Here is a 21,157-nt window from a genome sequence, read left to right as displayed (position 1 = left end):
GATTATGCATTACATCATTATTCTAGCAATTATGCAGACAAATCATTAGTCTAGTAATTGTTCATTTTACTACATTAGGATGGAGTCATTGAAGCAGTAGGCGGGAGCTTAAGATGGTAGAGGACAGGAAGGCCTGGAGGAACATTGTCCATGGGGTCGCGATGGGTCGGACACGACTTCGCAACTAACAACAACAATATACAGCAGGAAGGGGAGGTGCTGTAAATCGGCGCGCAATATAATTTAGTAGGTTAATACTTCGAATTAATAGGGCGGGTGAGGTTAATTTGCGTTTCCAGGGTGCCTTTATACGTTAACAGGCAGTCGTCTTTCTCAATCAGATCTCTGACACATATTATACCCCTCTCAAGATCCAACCCCCACCTCAATATGCAGATATATTGAGCTTTTAAATGTTTAATTTAAAGAAGACATTGACGAAACCCCAAACGTGGAGGGCGGAGTCCATCCGGATTACTGTTCCTTCCCAAAGCACGTCTTTCGTCGCCGCTCTATTCAAACCCTGAACCCGTCTCTTGCTACTTCTGGATTCCTCGTCACGAAAAGAGTCAGGGCAAAAGGTGAGCGCTTCTATGGCGGATCGGCGCCGCTTTTTCTATTCCAGGGGTTCTCAACCTTGGCAACTTTAAGACTTGTGGACTTCAACTCCCAGAATTCCTCAGCCAGCAAAGCTGGCTGAGGAATTCTGGGAGTTGAAGTCCACAAGTCTTAAAGTTGCCAAGGTTGAGAACCCCTGACGCAATAGCGACTCTTCACCCAGCAGAGAACTAGCAAAACTTCACCCCCACCCTGGAATGGAAAATAACGCTCCGCCTCGAGGAGGGCGTGCCTTACAGAACGGTTGTTTCCGAGGTAACGACGTAGGCGTCGGGGAAGTGTGGGGAGGGGGGAGAAGAGAAGCGGGTTCTTGCTCTTTCAAGGCCCGACGGACAGCTGCGGTTGGTTGCTTTTTCTTTGGTGAGTCTAATAGCGGCGCGGATTCCTGCTCCTTTTTAAAAAAAAAAAAAGGGGGGGGGTGAGTGCGTCGGGTTAAGTGCTTCTCTTGTACTTTTAATTTAAAGTTATGTAGCCTTTCTCTGCAAGATTCCAGGTCACCTGGATTTCATAGCTTTCCCTTTGGACGAATCCTGGGAGAGGGGATTAGCACAGCTATCCGAAAGAGCGTGATCGACTCACGCTAACCCAGCCAGCTTCGTGGCAAAAGCAAGGATTTTAAATCCGGGTTTAACCATGCCATTCTTAAAGCGGCTCCCCAGATGCGTAGGATTTAAAGGCGCCTCGTTCTCTAGGAAGGAATTCTGGACTTGGAGTCTTATCTATTTGAAAAGCAAAAGCACCAGTGTGGGAAATATTCCTCTGGATTACCCTTTAAAAATTCTGCTAGATCTGGGTGGAACCAGAAAAGCGAACCAGAAAAGTTTATTTACAGCTTGGGGGGGTGGGATGCTACATCCTTAAATACCTGTCTTGCCTGATTATTTGTAAATGTCATGTAAAAGAAGAAATGGCAAATTAGCATGAAGATACATTCAGGCATAATCCACATTTCCAATAAGGCATCTAGACCTTTTTAAAGGAACGCTGAGTGGAAAAAAAACTCATTGATTTCAGCTTAATGTTTTATTTGGAAATCTGTTTGCCTACTCAGAAGAAGCAGACGAAGTGTATTTTCTTTGTGTAGTGTTATAAATGTGATTTTTCCATGTTTGCCACGTCTGGCTGAAAATATTATCCAGTTGTATCCAAAGGCCCCTGTAGTCCCACTATATTTAAAGATGCAAAGGTTTTTATAAAGCTAAACTACTGATAATAGATATTGTAATGTAGAACTCACCTCCTTTTTAATTAGGCATGAAACTCTTCTTTGCGGGTATGATATAATTACTGGGTTCACTTCTTGGTCCTTGAATATTTTTAATAGTGCACTGTACAGAATGTTCTGATTTTGGTTAAACTGTAAAACAATAATCATAGATCTACTTCACTAACCTCATTGCACAATGCTTTAAGAATTGTAAAATCACATTTATCCATTGACAGAAAGATATTGTGCTTTAACAGGAAGATAAGTACCTAGCCTGTTTTGACCAGAAGACTTTCCAAATAAGCAGCTTATCTACTTGTTCCTTAGGCTACCCAACCTGCTGTGACATGATTTGCAATTATTTCTTCTCTAAGATGCTTCTGATTTAATTGTCTTAGAACCTTTGCCTTCATCTATAGTAATTTCAACTTTTAAATCTCTATCTATCTATCTATCTATCTATCTATCTATCTATCTATCTATCTATCTATCTATCTATCTATCTATCGCCTTCAGAAACACCAAATTGTGCCATTCAATCAAAATTATGGGATTATTTGATAAACTGGCAAGTTGGCTTGGTCTGAAAAAGAAAGAAGTTCATGTTCTGTGCCTTGGATTAGACAACAGTGGTAAAACAACAATTATCAACAAGTTAAAACCATATAATGTAAGTAGACATTTTTAGTTTACTACCAATTTGGTTTATATTGTTGAAAAGCTGACATTTATCACTGGAGATATTTGTGGAAACATGGAATGTTTAATCATTGCAATATTTAATTTCAAGACGAAATTTACTCTTTTGAGAAGGAGTAAATAGCAAGTAAATGTTTAATGTTAATATGGTTTATCTTTCCAAAAATAAATGCTAAATAGGAATTGTGTTTAGATTTGTAACTCAGGACTTAAAAATTAAATATTTGTTGTACTGTAAATTTAATCTAATGAAATAAAATAATGTAGTTCAATATACAGTAGAATTCAAAAGGGAACATTGTGAAAGTATTAATTACTATGATTATGATACTTTAATTCATAGCCAGGTAACTTAATTGTACTTAATTGTTTGAATTGAATCATAAATTAAGTAAATGGAATGTATTCCCCAACTCACTCAGCCCCCTCCCTCCATAACACTCAAAACCTTCCCATTCAATTAAAAACCCTACCCATTTTTATATGCACTGCAACTCATGGAAGAAAGACAGAGTTTCCATTGTGTGATTATGGCTGCCATCTTGACTTTTCTATTCTCTTCCCCCATTAACTTAGGGACCCCCATCCCCAAACCCACCTACTTCATGCACATTTCCTTGGTGGGTTTGTACCAGTCCCTCTTTCTCAGTCCAATTGGAGATAGCTGGCAATTGCAGGAATAAAACTGGAGGCCAGAATGCTACAGTCACAAAACCTCTCCAATCTTTGGAGGAAAAACAAAATACTGCCCAAATGACTAAATAAAGAAGGAACCCTACCTGCTTGGCACTTGAGCAAATGCCCTGGCAGAGATTTCCCTAACCTGGCCAAGCATATGGTGCAAATACGGTAAGACTCTAAAAAGAGTGCACAGAAGAGCAACAAAGATGATTGGAGGGTTGAAGGCTAAACCATAGGAAGAACGGTTGTAGGAATTGGATTTGTTAACCAAAAGAAGGACTAGGGGGGACATGATAGCAGTGTTCCAATATTTGAGGAGCTGCCACAAAGAAGAGGGGGTCAATTTATTTTTCCAAAGCACCCGGAAGCAAGACAGAAGCCATGGATGGAAACTGAACAGAGAGAGAAGCAACCTAGAACTAAGGAAAAAATTCCTGACAGAACAATTAATTGGTGGAAAGGCTTGCCTTCAGAAGTTGTGGGTGCTCCAACACTGGGAGATTTTTAAGAAGAGATTGGACAGCTATTTGGCTGAAATAGTGTAGGGTCTCCTGCTTGAGCAGGGGGTTGGACTAGAAGACTTCCGAGGTCCCTTCCAACTTTGTTATTCTGTTAAATGATCTCAAACTCATTGGTTCACTGTTAATATTGGCTACTTCTTTAATTTATCCTCTAAGGAAGATGATAAAAGAAATAGTATTAACAGTGAACCATTAAGAACTAATATGTCAGTTTTGCCTTGGCCCATTAGAGGTTTTATGAATTTTAAACTAGTGTTACATAGTAAAGCAAGTTAATGCTATTTACTGTACATACATGGGGCCCTCATTATACATGTAGTCCTCAACTTAATCACAATTGAGCCCAGAATTTATGTTGCTGGTGAGAACTTTATTAAGTGAGTTTTGCCCATTTTATGACTTTTCTTGCCACATTTGTTAAGTGAATCACTGCAGTTGTTGAATTAGTAACACAGTTAAGTGAACCTGGCTTTCCTAGTCAGAAAGTCACAAATGATAATTACATGATCCCAGGACACTGCAACCGTCATAAATATGAACCAGTTGTCAAGTATCTGAATGTAAATCACATGATCATGGGAATGCTGCGATGGTCATAAGTGTGAAAAATGGTCCTAAGTCACTTTTTTCAGTGTCGTTATAACTTTGAACAGTCACTAAATGATCTGCTATAAGTCAAGGACTCCCTGTTTGCAGTTTTATGTATTTGCAGTTGATATATATGAACCAGAACTAATTATAGTAAAGGTTTTGGCATATTTGTGGGTTTGAGGATGTGATTCTTATCTGTCTGCCATTTTGTATATTTGTAAAAGTACTCATTAGGCCTCAAATACATTTTCCCATTTCTGCTGCCAATCTTATCAATCTGCTCAGTCTATATTTTCTTATATCTTTTCAGTACTTCCCACTCACCTCTCATCAGCACTCCCACCTTATTTTCCCATGCACAGTTGCCAGTCTTTGTAGTGCTTTTTTCTTTCCCACCAGGTCATTCATCCCTGACTTTTTTCACAATATACCCCCCAAACTTCCAATCAGTCACTGGTCTTCCCTAATCCCTATAGATTCCAGGCCTCATTATCTGCAGTTTTATTATCCGTAATTATAGGGTAGAATGAAATCCCAATGAATATTGAGGACACACGTGTATATATATATAATGTAGTATGTGCTTGTAAGCTTTTTTTTCCCCCCCTTGATATCCGAAATCTTATTTTCTTATTTTCAGTCTAGGATTTCAGTCTTATGTTTTATAAAGAATTGTAATGCTTTGGGTTAAAGTGATTATATTTGTACAATATATATTGTGCTTTACATCCTGATTATTGTGGAATTTTATGTTTTTACTTTTCTGTGTAATTAATCCAGAGTATTTTCTTTTTCTGTAGCTTAAAATACAATAAATAAATCACCTCTATAATATTTTTTCGATTTAAATGAGCAATGCCTTGTTTGATTATATCTCTGTAAAAATATTTAAGTCATGAAAGCGTTCAGATGATTAATATCATTATAAATAATGACTGACTTGTTAAAGAGACAATTTTATAACTACCAAAAACATAGACGGTATACATGTACTGTATTTAAATGCAAAATACACAAAAAAAGTTGAGATTTACTGGTTCCTAAACATTGCATTGTTTCTTACGAGTAATTCATCTTCCAGTTAAGAAATGATTCATAAATAGATCATAAATATTTTTATCTTTCTTAACTGGTACATCATTCATTCTCTATGTGTTTCTCAAAAGTTAGGAGATTCCACAATATACTTACCGGTAGATTGCATGAACAGACCTAATCCATGTAGTTTTTTGAGGAACACAGAAAGTGTACATTAAATATTGGATCCACATCTACAATGTTGATGAGTAACATTGAATGTTTTAACTGAATTATCATAAGATAAACATCAGTGTCAATCCTGATGAATACCTGCTACAGAAGTTATAGGCAAATATTTAGGCTTGAAAGAAACGTATTTATTTACTAGCTGTACCCAGCCACGCGTTGCTGTGGCTCAGTCTGGTAAAAGCATGTGTTGCTTTTACGTCCAACAGATGGCGCTGTTTTTCAAAAAAAGCATGTTTTTACCTGTCACAGGTGTGACATCTATATAATATAGGTATATAAAAACATGCGCGTATTCGAATGCAACGTTGTGTCAAAATTTCAAAGCAATCGGTGAAGAACTTTCGGAGATTTAAGATTTTGAACAAACGAACATTTACATTTTTATTTATATAGATTGGATTTCCACAACACCTAACTCCAAATCAATTGTTGACAGTGCACAGTAAAACACAATAAAAAAGCAATATATAATAATGAAAAAAGGTGGGGACAAAAAAGATGGGGGCAAACAACACATAAAGATGTATACAAAACATAACCAATAAGGGGCTCATCCTAATTAATATAGCACCTGAACAACTCACATTATAAGATAACAGGAATAACTACACCACCTTGTTGAGTACTAATACATGAAGTAAAACTAAATGTAAGTAGCATATATATTAGTGGACTGAATAAAATCAGATTAAAAAAAAACCTGCAGAGCCACCATTATGCAGAGTAAAAATTAGGGGCAAACTTAAATGATAAATATTTCTTTTTTATTCAAAAATATATGTATTCTTTTATAAGTGTTAATATCATTACTTGTTATACGTTTTGAGAATATAATTTTATTACAGCTTCAATACACTATTATTTCAATTAAGAGAGAATATATATTACTGATTTTAAATATTAAAATAACAATTTGTTTTTAACTCAATTTTTTTTTTGCACAGGCTCAAGCTCAAGATATTGTTCCTACAATAGGATTCAGTATAGAGAAATTCAAAACATCAAGGTAATATGCTTTTATTCTAATATATTATATCTTTATATTATATATAATTATGCATTAAATCTTTAAAGAAAATGTTTTAGATGTAACATTTAAATTGTCATATTTTCATTCTGAAAATGTTATGTCCTGAACCACATAAGTAACTCTGAATTGTGCATCTCGCCTGTGAAGAAAGTTTCAATCAATGAACCCAAATTTATAGGAAGGAAAGGTTATTGGAAAAATGGAACACAGCTTTGATACACACATTTTCAGATACAGTATCTACCTAAACTAGTTACTTGCTTCTTGAATAAGATTTTGGATTCAAGACATGTTGAGATCATTTTAGAGAAACTAAAATGGAGAGAAATCATGTGACTATTTTGTTTAGATGTTCTTAGGCAGACCCACCTTGCTTCTTCCATTTCTAGCACTATTCTCATAGTTTAATAGGCAATGTTGGATAAATGAAGGCTAACTTTCTTGCTTTCTTACAAGCAAAACACTCCCATTTTTTTCTGTTATAGACATTGCCAGTAAATCAGAAAAATACTTTACAGCTGGGCTCATCTTCCTGACCATATGATAATTGACTGTTAAAGCTACTGACTAGCTTTTAATAGTTAAGGGCAGGGCTTTTTTGTCATAGAATGCCCAGAACGGAGTTCCGGCACCTTTTTTGGATGGAACCTTGTAGGATAGGCAAGGCGGGTTATATGACATGTGTGAGTTCCAGCACCTTTTTTTTTTTTTTTTTTTTTTTACAAAAAAAGCACTGGTTAAGGGTTGTATAAAATTGTCATCTGGCAACATGTCTTTTTTAAAAAAAAGATGAATTCTATTCAAGCAGCTTAGAAATCTGGAATTAGATCCTGTACATTTCAAATTAGAAGCAACGCTATATAACCATATATTGGACTGCAGTTTAACCAGTTTACAGAGGTAGATGTTCTTCAGGGCAAATTTTGGGAGCGTGGAGGAAAATAAAAGAGAATAATAAGCAATAGTTTTCTTTATATTTAGAAGGGCCCAGCACTGAGTAAGACAGCAGTGTGAAGATCCAATTAAGTTCTTCTCTGTTTAATATGGCTTATTTCTTTGTATAAAACTATATTCTAAATTTAGATTGACACTTGTCAATAAAACTCATGCATCATATTAAATTGAATGTTAATTTTTAAAAAAATGTGTACTAGTCAGAAAGTTATTATTACACTGAATTAGCACAATATAATTTATACAATATTGCAATCCAGAATGTGTCATAGATCTAATGCTCTATTTTATTGTTTCTTTACAGTTTATCATTCACTGTGTTTGATATGTCAGGTCAAGGTAGATACAGAAATCTCTGGGAACATTATTACAAGTAAGTCCATTTTTAACACTAAGACTTAGTTGTGCATTCCTCTATTAAATTTATGAACATAGTTAAAATAGTTAATAGTTAAAATAAAATATTGGTTAAAATAGTTGCACAGTAAAATTATAATTCAGTTTTTCTTAGACTTGTCTGCAGTATTCTCAAGCGTGAACCAAAGGGAAGGAATGATGAATTAATTGGAATAATATAAATATATATAATAAACTGTATAAAAACCTCAAACCTGAAAATAATTAGGTACTACATGAAAGATGTTAATTATCTATTCCTGTGAAAATTATTGCTATAGCAGCAAATATTACCTTTTAGATAGTTTTAATACCTTTTAAGTCATTCACCCTTTAAAATGCCCAATTAAATTCCTATTTTCTAGCAGTCCTGGCTGCACACATAGTCCTTGATTTATGACTATTAATTCATCAATTACAATACTGAACAAAAGGACTCACGACTGGTCCCCAAAGTTATGGCCATTGCACTGCCCCCATGGTCACATGATCACGATCTGGGCACTTGGTAATTCATTCACCCTCACCCTAACCCTTGTAATTATGTGATCGCCATTTGCAATCTTCCCTGTTGGTTTTCCCAAAAAGTCAGTGCACTCTTGTATACCTTTCTTGACTTATGCCACTCCTCCATGCACCCTCCCCAACCCACATGGCACCCCTCACACATCCCTGTGCATCCTTCCCAAACTATGTGCTGTTTTCACATACTCCATGCCCCCTTCCTCTCATGCAACCTCACAAATGCTCCCTAACCCAACCCCTGCATCCACTTATTCTTTCCCCCACTGGCAGCAGCCATTTATCTGCCTGCTGGCCTGGGACTTGTAAATTCCTCCTGGCTTCTCCACTGGTCTTTGGGATTCAGTTAACCATGACAATTGGCACTGCAGGGATTGCCATCACTAAGTGATGCTGTCATGCTTTATGACCACATCACAGAACAACTAAAATTCTAGACCCAATTGTCATTGTAAGTCAAGGGCTAGCTGTAAAGCAACTTACAGGAATTGCAACCCATTAATTTTTGGAGGGCTACAAGTTGCACAGCTTGGACCTTATACTTAATACAGTTATAGCTCCTTAATTGTTGAATATGTAGAATAAATTAATGGCCAAATTAAGATAGAAGATATTGGTTCTTCTTGTATTAAGAATGTTTGAGTACCTATGCAATTAATTTTATGTAACATGAATTAAAATTCTTTCCTTGAATAGTTACATGAAATAATATAAAATTATTGATATATTATGGATTGATATGCTGGTTAATGAATTGAGTTATGTCTCCTTTTTCCGGTATTTAAACATTTCACATCTTGGAAACACTAGAGTTTACTGCTTACCGTATTTTTCGCTCTATAAGACGCACTTTTTCTCCCCCAAAAGGTGGGGGGAAATGTCTGTGCGTCTTATGGAGCGAATGCTGCCTGGAGCTGAAGCCTGAGTGCAGGGGAGGAGAGCATATACTGGCACTAGGTGGCGCTCTAACACAACACCATCGAGTATTGCTAGAAAGGAAGTCGCGGAGAGGAGAAGGGCNTTCACACTGGAAGGTCTTATCAGGAAGTGATAATATTATAGCTTGTGTAGACAGCTTTGTTGACTTGCTTCTTAGTTGTCTGTCCTTACGTGTTTGCAGCTGCAGATTGCAGCCTAACACGTAGGCATGAAGAAGTGTAGAATTAAGCATACTGAAGGTTACAAGATGGAGTGACTTATGCTATATTCCAACAATAATGAGCAATAGTTTTCTTTATATTTAGAGGGGCCCAGCACTGAGTAAGACAGCAGTGTGAAGATCCAATTAAGTTCTTCTCTGTTTAATATGGCTTATTTCTTTGTATAAAACTATATTCTAAATTTAGATTGACACTTGTCAATAAAACTCATGCATCATATTAAATTGAATGTTAATTTTTTAAAAAATGTGTACTAGTCAGAAAGTTATTATTACACTGAATTAGCACAATATAATTTATACAATATTGCAATCCAGAATGTGTCATAGATCTAATGCTCTATTTTATTGTTTCTTTACAGTTTATCATTCACTGTGTTTGATATGTCAGGTCAAGGTAGATACAGAAATCTCTGGGAACATTATTACAAGTAAGTCCATTTTTAACACTAAGACTTAGTTGTGCATTCCTCTATTAAATTTATGAACATAGTTAATAGTTAAAATAAAATATTGGTTAAAATAGTTGCACAGTAAAATTATAATTCAGTTTTTCTTAGACTTGTCTGCAGTATTCTCAAGCGTGAACCAAAGGGAAGGAATGAATTAATTGGAATAATATAAATATATATAATAAACTGTATAAAAACCTCAAACCTGAAAATAATTAGGTACTATATGAAATATGTTAATTATCTATTCCTGTGAAAATTATTGCTATAGCAGCAAATATTACCTTTTAGATAGTTTTAATACCTTTTAAGTCATTCACCCTTTAAAATGCCCAAATTAAATTACTATTTTCTAGCAGTCCTGGCTGCACACATAGTCCTTGATTTATGACTATTAATTCATCAATTACAATACTGAACAAAAGGACTCATGACTGGTCCCCAAAGTTATGGCCATTGCACTGCCCCCATGGTCACATGATCACGATCTGGGCACTTGGTAATTCATTCACCCTAACCCTAACCCTTGTAATTATGTGATCGCCATTTGCAATCTTCCCTGTTGGTTTTCCCAGAAAGTCAGTGCACTCTTGCACACCTTTCTTGACTTATGCCACTCCTCCATGCGCCCTCCCCAACCCACATGGCACCCCTTACACATCCCTGTGCATCCTTCCCAAACTATGTGCTGCTTTTCACATACTCCATGCCCCCTTCCTCTCATGCAACCTCACAAACGCTCCCTAACCCAGCCCCTGCATCCACTTATTCTTTCCCCCACTGGCAGCAGCCATTTACCTGCCTGCTGGCCTGGGACTTGTAAATTCCTCCTGGCTTCTCCACTGGTCTTTGGGATTCAGTTAACCATGACAATTGGCACTGCAGGGATTGCCCTCACTAAGTGATGCTGTCATGCTTTATGACCACATCAAAGAACAACTAAAATTCTAGACCCAATTGTCATTGTAAGTCAAGGGCTAGCTGTAAAGCAACTTACAGGAATTGCAACCCATTAATTTTTGGAGGGCTACAAGTTGCACAGCTTGGACCTTATACTTAATACAGTTATAGCTCCTTAATTGTTGAATATGTAGAATAAATTAATGGCCAAATTAAGATAGAAGATATTGGTTCTTCTTGTATTAAGAATGTTTGAGTACCTATGCAATTAATTTTATGTAACATGAATTAAAATTCTTTCCTTGAATAGTTACATGAAATAATATAAAATTATTGATATATTATGGATTGATATGCTGGTTAATGAATTGAGTTATGTCTCCTTTCTCCGGTATTTAAACATTTCACATCTTGGAAACACTACAGTTTACTGCTTAATTCATTGTGCAAAAATTAGATTAAAAGCTGCTACATTAAGCATCTAAGCTTCTATTCCACACTATTTCTTTCTTTCTTTCTTTCTTTCTTTCTTTATTTATTTATTTATTTATTTATTTATTTATTTATTTATTTATTTATTTATTTATTTATTTATTTATTTATTTATTTATTTATTTATTTATTTATTTATTTATTTTGAAAGATTCCAAATACAGAAACTTTAAAGCATCACCCCATTGCAATTTCAAATGAAGTTGCTATTTTTGTTTTTAAAGTATACTAGCTGTACCCGGCCACGCGTTGCTGTGGCTCAGTCTGGTTAAATGGAAAAGAAAGAAAAGAGAAAGCGCACATTTCTAATATGTTTAATTTCAGGTGTGACATCTATATAATAGTAGTTATATAAAAACACGCGCATATTCGAATGCAACGTTGTGTCAAAATTTCAAAGCAATCGGTGAAGAACTTTCGGAGATTTAAGATTTTGAACAAACGAACATTTACATTTTTATTTATATAGATTGACGCTATACTCTCATACTTACTGAGAGTAAATCACACTGAGCTCTGTAAATGTATGAGTGCATAAATACAGAATTGTCTTTTAAACTGATTTTATAGTAGTTAAGCTTACAGATTTAGCAAATACCATACTGCTTTTTAAAGGCTCTTAATAGCTTGGATTTAAATTTCTGTAAGCAGAATTTCAGTGAGGTAAATGCCTACCTCATTTTTACGAATAGCTCCTGTTACACTCTTGCAGCACACCACATATTGAATGTGACTGTCTCCTGCTTTGGGGACAGAGAGGGCTGCTGTGGAGTGGAAATGTAAAAATGCTGTTTTACAACTCCTGTACTACAGTCAGGGCTTTTTTTCTCATAGAATGCCCAGAACGGAGTTCTGGCACCTTTTTTGAATGGAACCTTGTAGGGTAGGCAAGGCGGGTTGTATGATGTGTGTGAGTTCCGGCACCTTTTTTTTTTTTTTAGAAAAAAAGCACTGACTACAGTATATATTGCAATTTGGCATTCAAGTTAGTTTTTGAGATTTTTTTTTAATATTGTCTATTGCACTAGACCACAGATGTCAAACTCGCCGTGTCACGTGACGTTCACGACGTATCGTGACTTTTTTCACATTGCCAGAGCTGGGGTGGGCGCAGCCTCCGCATGATGCAACCGGCCCGTGAGCCGGCACTTTGACACCCCTGCACTAGAGCACCTTCAACTGAGCTTTCTCAGACTTACTACATTTCCCACTTTGTACAACTGTTGTAATTGCATGAATTGTTCAATGCATCATGGTACATGAATGGATGATGAAGTGGTATCATGGAACAAATTTGCCAGTCATTTAATTAGACATTATCTACTGTCTACTTGTATTAATACAGATTATTATCATTGTTGTTGTTTACAAAAACCTGAATTTTAATGTAAATAGGATTTTTTTTCTTCCAAATCCTTGACTTTATCTGAATTACTGTATCCTTGGAACAAAGAGCTTGCTAATGCACACTGCCCATCATTTCAACCTGGCTTCTACTGCTAGAAGGACCAACCTTTTTTTTGAGAATTACATGAAAACCAGAAATTCTGACTTGTTCATTTCCTAACAAGCCAGAATCAAAAGGTAAGAATAAATCATGGCCTTTGGTTCTGGTCTTTTAAGACAGAAACAAACCAGGTTGCTGGTAATCCTAAACAATTTGCAGAAGTGTCTTGTTTTATTTAGTTGTTTTTATTAGCAANAACATTTTCCAGACTCTCCTCTACAATTTCAAGTCTGTAGTCACTTGCATCTGCTCTTTGTTCGTTTCCCTCCCCCCTTTCTGCCACCGCATCTACATATTCAGCCAAACCTTGAAAAGCAGTTGTCACATTCAAACAAAAGCCCTCATGTTTCTGTAATAAGTCTTGTTGTTGTTGTAATAAGTCCTGTTGTTGTTGTGTTAATTGGTCAAATCTATTTTGCATTTTAACATCCAACGCTTGAACCATCTCAGTCATTTGTTTAGTAATTACAGACATCAAGTCCTGCAACTCTCTACCAGAGGGCGGTGGAGGTGAAAAAGATAGCGGGGGTGGCGGGTGGGAGATTTTAGAAGTTAATTGGAGTGGCTGGAACATCAAAGATGTAGTTGATTTAAAAGTTGAAGGCACGATTTTTCTCAAAGCCATATTAGCAGTAGATTTCCAATTATAAAAGAGTCTTATAAGCAATTCAGCCAGAACAAATAATACGCAGATTAAAAGTAACAAAAGTTCCAAACCGGAAATCACTTTCACTTCTTGCTGAAAAGTATCAATCCGTCGCCATTTTAAGTTCACTTTCCCTCAATCCACCTCAAGTATAGGGAAGAACTTATTATCCAAGTTAGAGCAAAGTTCAAAATAAAAAGCAAACTTCCAGGGTCGGTTCGTCTGCTTACAAAAAAAAAACTCACAGTTCAATTTAAGTTGCAGCAGTGGCGGCGACTTCTAGCTTCGCCGAAGCGAAGGCGTCCTGAATCGCGGAGAAGCCTCGGGGCTCCGGAGGAGTTCTCACCTACATCGTCCACATGGGACGACTCGGGAACTCAACTCCTACCCCGGGCAGCTCAGCTATCCCCTTATGCCCAGGGGAAGGGTACAAGCCGTTTGACAGCTGATGCTAGCTGTCAGAACGGCTTTTACGCTGAAACAGGCGGGAGGCAGCAAACAGCTGTGTCCGACGAGGTCGCCTGCCACCGGAAGCCCCTCTGTTTTGTATGACATTCTCATGAGTCTACCCCAAGACCAAAGTTCAAAAGAATCTGAATTTTCTATCCTCATTTCCATAGAGCAGTGATGGCGAACTTTTTAGAGACCGAGTGTCCAAACTGCAACCCAAAACCCACTTATGCATCGTCGGGTGCCGGGTGGGTGTGGCCCATTGGGTGGGCATGGCCCATTGGGTGGGCATGGCCCATTGGGTGGGCGTGGCTGTGGTGGTAACGGCAGACTGGGTGGGACTAAAAAGTTCAATCAATCAATTCCAACTTTGCGAGATTTTCTTTTCCCGCGAGAAGTTGAAATTGATTGATTGATTGAACCTTTTTGGGGGGGACACGGCGGTGGAGGCCTAAAGTGAAAAGGTTTTATAAAACCCAGTTGAAGGCCTAGGATTGGGGCGACGGCGCATGTGCCCACAGAGAGGGTTCTGCGTGCCACCTGTGGCACGCGTGCCATAGGTTCGCCACCACGGCCATAGAGGGTCACAGGAAAACCATTGCCTGCACAATTCTGATCTTTGTAAATTGCAACATCTGGGTATCTTTTCTAAGATGGCTTTGCTACCCTACCTACTACTAGTTTGGACTGTATTTCTTGGCAGCTGGTTCCTTTAATGTTAATAGTTGATCCTGAAAGGCAGAGGCTATCCACTACTTCAGTATCTTAATTGTCCATTCTAAGGCTGACTGCTGTACCTATTTAGTGTAACATAAATCATAATGTGAATGTGCCACATAGTTTGCATGCTCCCAACCTAACATACCTTTTTAAGCAATTAATCCTTGCTTTTCACAGTTGGCAAATATTCTTTAATAGTTATTCTGGTCTATGTGTGCTGCTTTACTGTTGTTTAGAAAAAAGCACATCAATCTCATATATTTTGGCTTTCTTTTGATAGATGAGTTTTAAAATTTCTTTACATGAATAAACAGGATATGTTGGTGCATTTAGAAATGTGTTTTCATTTGCAATAGTTTTTGTGCTTAAACATGTGAGTTTGGAGGATTATTTAGAGATTTTTCCAGAAACAGATATTCCTAGTAGTCTTTCATCTTGAGAGTTGTAGATTTCAAAGAAGTTACTGACCAATGAACAACGTATGTTTCTATTTAAAATAGTTTTCATATATATGGTGACAATTTAACAAATTATTATGTTCTAGATCTTAAACACCGCCGAATACCAGTTCTGTTCTTTGCAAATAAGATGGATCTTAGAGATGCTGTTTCCTCTGTTAAAGTCTCTCATTTACTGACATTAGAGAACATCAAAGACAAGCCATGGCAAATCTGGTAAAATTCTGATTTCATAACTATAAATAAAATAATATTTAATATGAATTAAATACATAATTATATTTTGTATTTGGATTGTGAAAGCAAATTCATTTGATTCCATTGTTCATTAGCTTTGTTGTGCATACATAGTAAATAGTATGCAGGTCCAATATATCTATTTACTCTCCATAATTCTTATTTGAAAAATGTTACTTTCACCAATGATGAATATGCAAAATTTCATTGAATACAAGGTTTGTGCAAAATGGAAGATAGTTGGTTCCTTCCATGCAATCATGATCAAATAGCCAATATACGTATGTATGTATTTTTAAATACATATATTTAATACTAGCTGTACCCGGCCACGCATTGCTGTGGCTCAGTCTGGTTAAATGGAAAAGAAAGAAAAGAGAAAGCGCACGTTTGTAATATGTTTAATTTCACAATGCTAGCGTGTGTTGCGTTTACGTCCAACAGATGGCGCTGTTTTTCAAAAAAGCATGTTTTTACCTGTCACAGGTGTGACATCTATACATCTATATAATAGTAGGTATATAAATACACGCGTGTATTCGAATGCAATGTTTTGTCAAAATTTCAAAGCAATCGGTGAAGAACTTTCAGAGATTTAAGATTTTGAACAAACGAACATTTACATTTTTATTTATATAGATGTGTGTGTGTGTGTGTGTACACACACACACACACACACACACCCCTTTTATTTTATTTTTGGTTTCAATTTGTGTTTCTCCAAAATCAAACAGTTACATTTAACTATAGAATTTTATTTATTTTATTTCAGAATATAGCATTAATGCATACAAATTTACAAAAACAGCATATAAAATGTGTATTAAAATATAAAACATCAGAGCATTTTAAAAACACATAGCACGAGTGATGAATAAAATTATGAATAAAATTAAATTATGTACAAGCAGTTACTGGGATTACTCAACCTGTGGCCAGATATTTAGATTGTTTAACCATTGGGCAGCAGTGTCCTGGAGTGCAAGATTAGCCTCCTGGTGGTGCACCCAGGCAACATGACTTTGTCACAGCTAAATACACATTCCAGCTGCTGGACCTCACAAGGATTTCCCAGCAAGAATAAGAATGAATATCCATAATACAGTCTAAAATGTGAAACAATTAAATGTTAGTGGCAACTAGATAGTTGCCACATTAAAATTAACTTGTAAAATCCATAACAATACTCTAATACATCAAAAAAAACCAAATTATATTAATATAATTACACTGAAATGATCCCTGATAAAACTTATGGTAGTAGTTTCCAACAACATAGAAAATGTACTTCAGTATGAATGGCACTTGGGAAAAGCTCAGTTTTACTGCTTTCTGGAGGGACCATCAGTGTCAGGGCTAACTTAATATCTAAAGGGAAACAATTCTATAATAGCAGCCACCAAGCATTGGTGTGTTGTTTTTACTTTTATCTACTTATATTTGATGAAATTTTTGCAATGGCTTATAATATAAAAGCACAAGAAATACATATTTAGTCTGATGTGAATGCTGTAGAAATCTAATTCCTGCTAAACACTGTTATAAAAAGAGCACATGTATTCCTCTGTATCTGACCACATATTGAATACTGTGTTCTTAATAGCATGTTGAGACAGGCCTGTGTAGGCATAGTCAGAATTGTCAGAATTTTAAGACCTCTTCCAAAATGGCTTCTGGGAGAAAGGTCTTGCATAGTGACAACCATGCATATTGGTTAAAAATATTGGTTAAATAACCAATTTATTAGAATGCTTTCTGCCATCCCTCCTTTAATCCCCTGCTTTATCATTGCCATTTTTTCTGGGGAGATGACACAATTACAAACAAAGCATTGGACTACAACTGGCCCCAAATTTAGGGGATTTGTCTGGGGCCTAGAGCCATTCTTGGAAATAAAAAAGGACACTGGCAGCTTTGTCTTTGATGCCAGTTTTTTAGAATTTTTTTTAAAATGCTATTAAGATATAAAGTAGGGCAGATAACTTGGCATGCACCAATGTGGGCATCTAGAGAAAATCCAGTGTGTTAACATCTTCAGCAGATCAGAAAGCAGGAAATAATTTCACATTTGATACCATCTATGTTTGAAACTAGATCTTATAAGTAAAGACCATTGTGTACGTGATTAATTTTAAAAATATTTCTTCACTTGCTTTTATCACTTACAAGAGTGTGTTCTTTCAGTGCTAGTGATGCTCTTAAAGGAGAAGGGTTACAAGAAGGTGTGGACTGGCTGCAAGGTATGTCTTAATTTTTTCTTTCCTGTTTTTCTTTCCATAAGCCCTCCTTTTTTAAAAAAAAAATATTTTTCCATCATTTCATTTTGTTTTTTCCTGCCTATTTCTGCTGTCAGATCAAATTACACAGTAAGTATCCTTACAATTATTTGGATGCTTCTTTCAATGACATATTGTCATTGAAACAAGGCTACCTCCATTTTAAAAATTCCATTTTGATTAATATATCAGCAATACTTTTATTCCTATGATTAAAGTCAATATAATATAAAAATACTCATTTCCTTTTTTTAAAAAAATCCTAAGTCATTTAAATTCATTGTAAATAATACAATAACAGTTCTAATTTCTGATCTAAGTGTGATCCAAATTATACCTTTTGTTTAAAGCAGCTGAAATTATATATATATGTATATGTATGTATACAGCACACACACAAAAGTTCTTATTATCATCACAATTTTTAAGATGCATTTTTACTGTTTCCTGTGTAAAAGCATCTTAAAATGGGTTGCAGAATGCAACACACTAAAAAAAACAATAAATTGAAAAAAATATTTAAAACCAAAAGCAGTTAAAAGAGAAGGGAACAACAAATGCTGAAACAGAAGCCATCTATAGAACTTCATTCCAAGATAATTGTTCATACTCACATTACAAATATGCTGTATGTGAATTATTTCATGTAACATCACTTATAAGTCTAGCCATTCCATTAGTTGTCATAACCCATGTACTTAAGCAATTCAAGGAAGATGATTTTGCTACTCCTGCCTTATTGAAGTTTGCTTGCTTTAATGTTGCCTACAGAGCAACACTGTTGCTTGGGCTGCCATAACAAAAGAGCAGCTAGACTAGAGGCACTTTTCTCAAAAGTAGCTTTCAAGAAGAGATACTGGACCTCAAGTTATTTTCCTGCAGCAAGCAGAAGATAGCAGATAAATCTACATAAAGAGATCATTATGCCCCTTTACATCACTCTGTTAAAAGATTTAGCAGAATAAGATATTGAAATTTAGTTTTGGCTTTGGCAATAAAAATATACACTTTTTGAAATAAAATAACTGGACAGCAACTAACAGTTTCATATAGTTGGTTAACACTTTATTCTAAAACTTTCCAGTCAAGAATTTTACACTACAAAACACCACTAGATGTCAGCAAAGATTGAAGACTGAGATGTAGAGAAACCTCCTAAATTACTACAATATTTATTATATGGAAATTAAAAACTTTAGTAAATATTGAACATTTTGAAATAGTATCTCAGAACTGTCTATCAAAAACTAGGCTTCTGGACATTTCTGTGCAGGTACCACAAAATCTATAAACATGTACATTACTCCTTAATAGCCTAAAATGTTTCTGAATGGTAACAGTGATGGAATTTTTTTGATGCTATCCTACAAGAAAACTGTATTTTAATGTGAATTTTTATTTGTTTTTATCTAGATCAGATCCAAATAATGAAGACATGACAAGCTAATGAACTAATGGAAATGTTAAAGATAATTTATAGATACTGAAGGCCTTGGAGACAAAAACTTTAGGCCTGTGTGTTTTCTTGTGTTGGTTTTCATAAAAGCCTTTAAAAATAAAATAGTATTTTTGCTAATAGTTCATAATGGCCATAATGTGACCAAAGATTTAGGTGTGGTCAAATAAAACAATGAAGTAATTGTATATTATTCAAAAACCTTTGGTATATTTTATTTAATTTTTAGTTAGATGCCTTAGGGAAATGCATATTGTTATCTTAACAAAAATGATTTCTGAAAAGCTTTGCATAGTGTCTTACATTCAAAACTTCACACTGGCCATGTCTCTTTCTGAACTAAAATTAGATTTAAATTTAATAGTCACAAGAAAGAACAAATGCTGTAAAACTTAAGCTAGTGCACTTCTTGTTCTTTCAAAAAAAAATTCCTACAGCTGGGAAGACTATTTTTGTCCTTTTTCTTCCCGATCCCTCATTTTTTTTATCATCATGTTATATTGTCTAGCCCACAGATGATAGTTTATTCTAACTCTTGTGTATAAAATAATTTCAAACCATAGTTTGAAATTTTACTTTATAAACCTGTTTTATGTAACAAAGCATTGGGAAAGAAGATAATTAAGAGTTAAGAAAAAATGGAAGGTTATTTTTTCAGACAGATAAGAGAAGAAGATGACAGGTGTACAAGCAACAAGCTTGTACAAGTTTTGCTCCAAGCGAAATCAGTGGTGTTTTTTTCCAAAATATTCAGTTTTCTCTAAGAATATTCTTTTCTTCTGGAATAGGCTGATCCACACATTGCAAGGAGCTTTTTACATGTCTGGAACTGTAATCTCAAAAGTGTGGTATTCTGGATGATACACTTCTGAAAAGGCACTAACGATTTGAATCAACCCCTTAGGCTAAGGAAATTGAACATTCCTAAACCAGACTGTTCTATTTTGCATACTTCTACTCCCATAACACTCATAGACATCTTGCATGTCTCAGTAGACCATGATTATCTTGTAAAACAGCCCACTGCAATAGAATTTGGTATAAGTTTAACTTGCACAGAAATCAGCTATGCCATACAAGGTTTAGTTAGATGTGAATTGTGATTTTTACAAGTTATTTGGATGCTTATGATGTGCTATTTATGTACTAAATTGTATTGTTTTCTGTAATAGCTAAAATATTTTGATAAATAAAGTACATAACTGACATAATGAATTCTGTATCTTTTAAGATGACAAATTGCATTCATGAAATGAAATAGTCTGAAATATTGTAAGGGAGCATTTCCAGAGACCAGGCTTTACTTGGAAAAAATGCAAAGCAGGTAAAGCACTCAGTAAGCATTGCTTCAAGATATTATCAGATACCTGGACTGATATTTTTCCCAGTTAAAAGTTGAAGGGAACAGGCTTTCATTGGAGGGTGAAGCAAGCTAGCAGGACAGAACTTCCACATCTTTGGGCTGCATCAAGAGAAGGGAATGGTTGGGATTCCTTTATTATTTGTTTTATGTTTGGGGCTACATACGTCCTTGGTGATTCTGTGCAGCTTAAAAATGAGAACATGGTTAACCAGAAGAGCAAAAGTAAGCTAAAGGGGACACCATGACTACCTCAATCACAAGGCCTGGGAAAATATAAGGCTAATCCCAAAGTGTATATTGCTACAGTGCCTTTGTCAGGATGCTTTGGGTGAATGTTTGATGTTACTATATACTAATAGAGAGGCAATCATCATCTAAATGATACAAACCTTCTTACCAGAAGTACCACCCTAGAAGGAAAAGCTATAATTATTCAAGCATAAGGTCCCTTGGACAGCTGCCAAGGCCTTAGAAGATGAAGAGAAACAATATCTCTATATGCCTATCTATCCACCTAATCAATGGGATGGGCCTATTTGATGTAGTGCTTACA

The 21,157-nt window shown here is 35.6% G+C and overlaps 1 protein-coding gene across 1 annotated transcript; it reads left to right on the top strand.

Moving 5' to 3' along the window:
- Positions 1-860: 860 nt before the first annotated feature.
- ARL6 (ADP ribosylation factor like GTPase 6) lies at positions 861-20,433 on the top strand (the record flags this gene model as incomplete). The annotated part of the gene is given in 7 exon segments (XM_015831914.1): positions 861-978; positions 2,342-2,495; positions 6,531-6,592; positions 7,875-7,943; positions 15,359-15,488; positions 17,694-17,749; positions 19,199-20,433. Coding segments are annotated over 6 exon segments (466 nt in total), but the record flags the coding sequence as incomplete, so codon positions are not given.
- Positions 20,434-21,157: the final 724 nt, after the last annotated feature.

Source organism: Protobothrops mucrosquamatus, unplaced genomic scaffold (assembly GCF_001527695.2).
Source record: "Protobothrops mucrosquamatus isolate PMUCROS unplaced genomic scaffold, P.Mucros_1.0 scaffold_287, whole genome shotgun sequence".
In the NCBI taxonomy this organism is placed as follows: domain Eukaryota; kingdom Metazoa; phylum Chordata; class Lepidosauria; order Squamata; family Viperidae; genus Protobothrops; species Protobothrops mucrosquamatus.
Note: the sequence above shows the minus strand (reverse complement) of the source record. Positions and strands in the feature narration are given on the sequence as shown.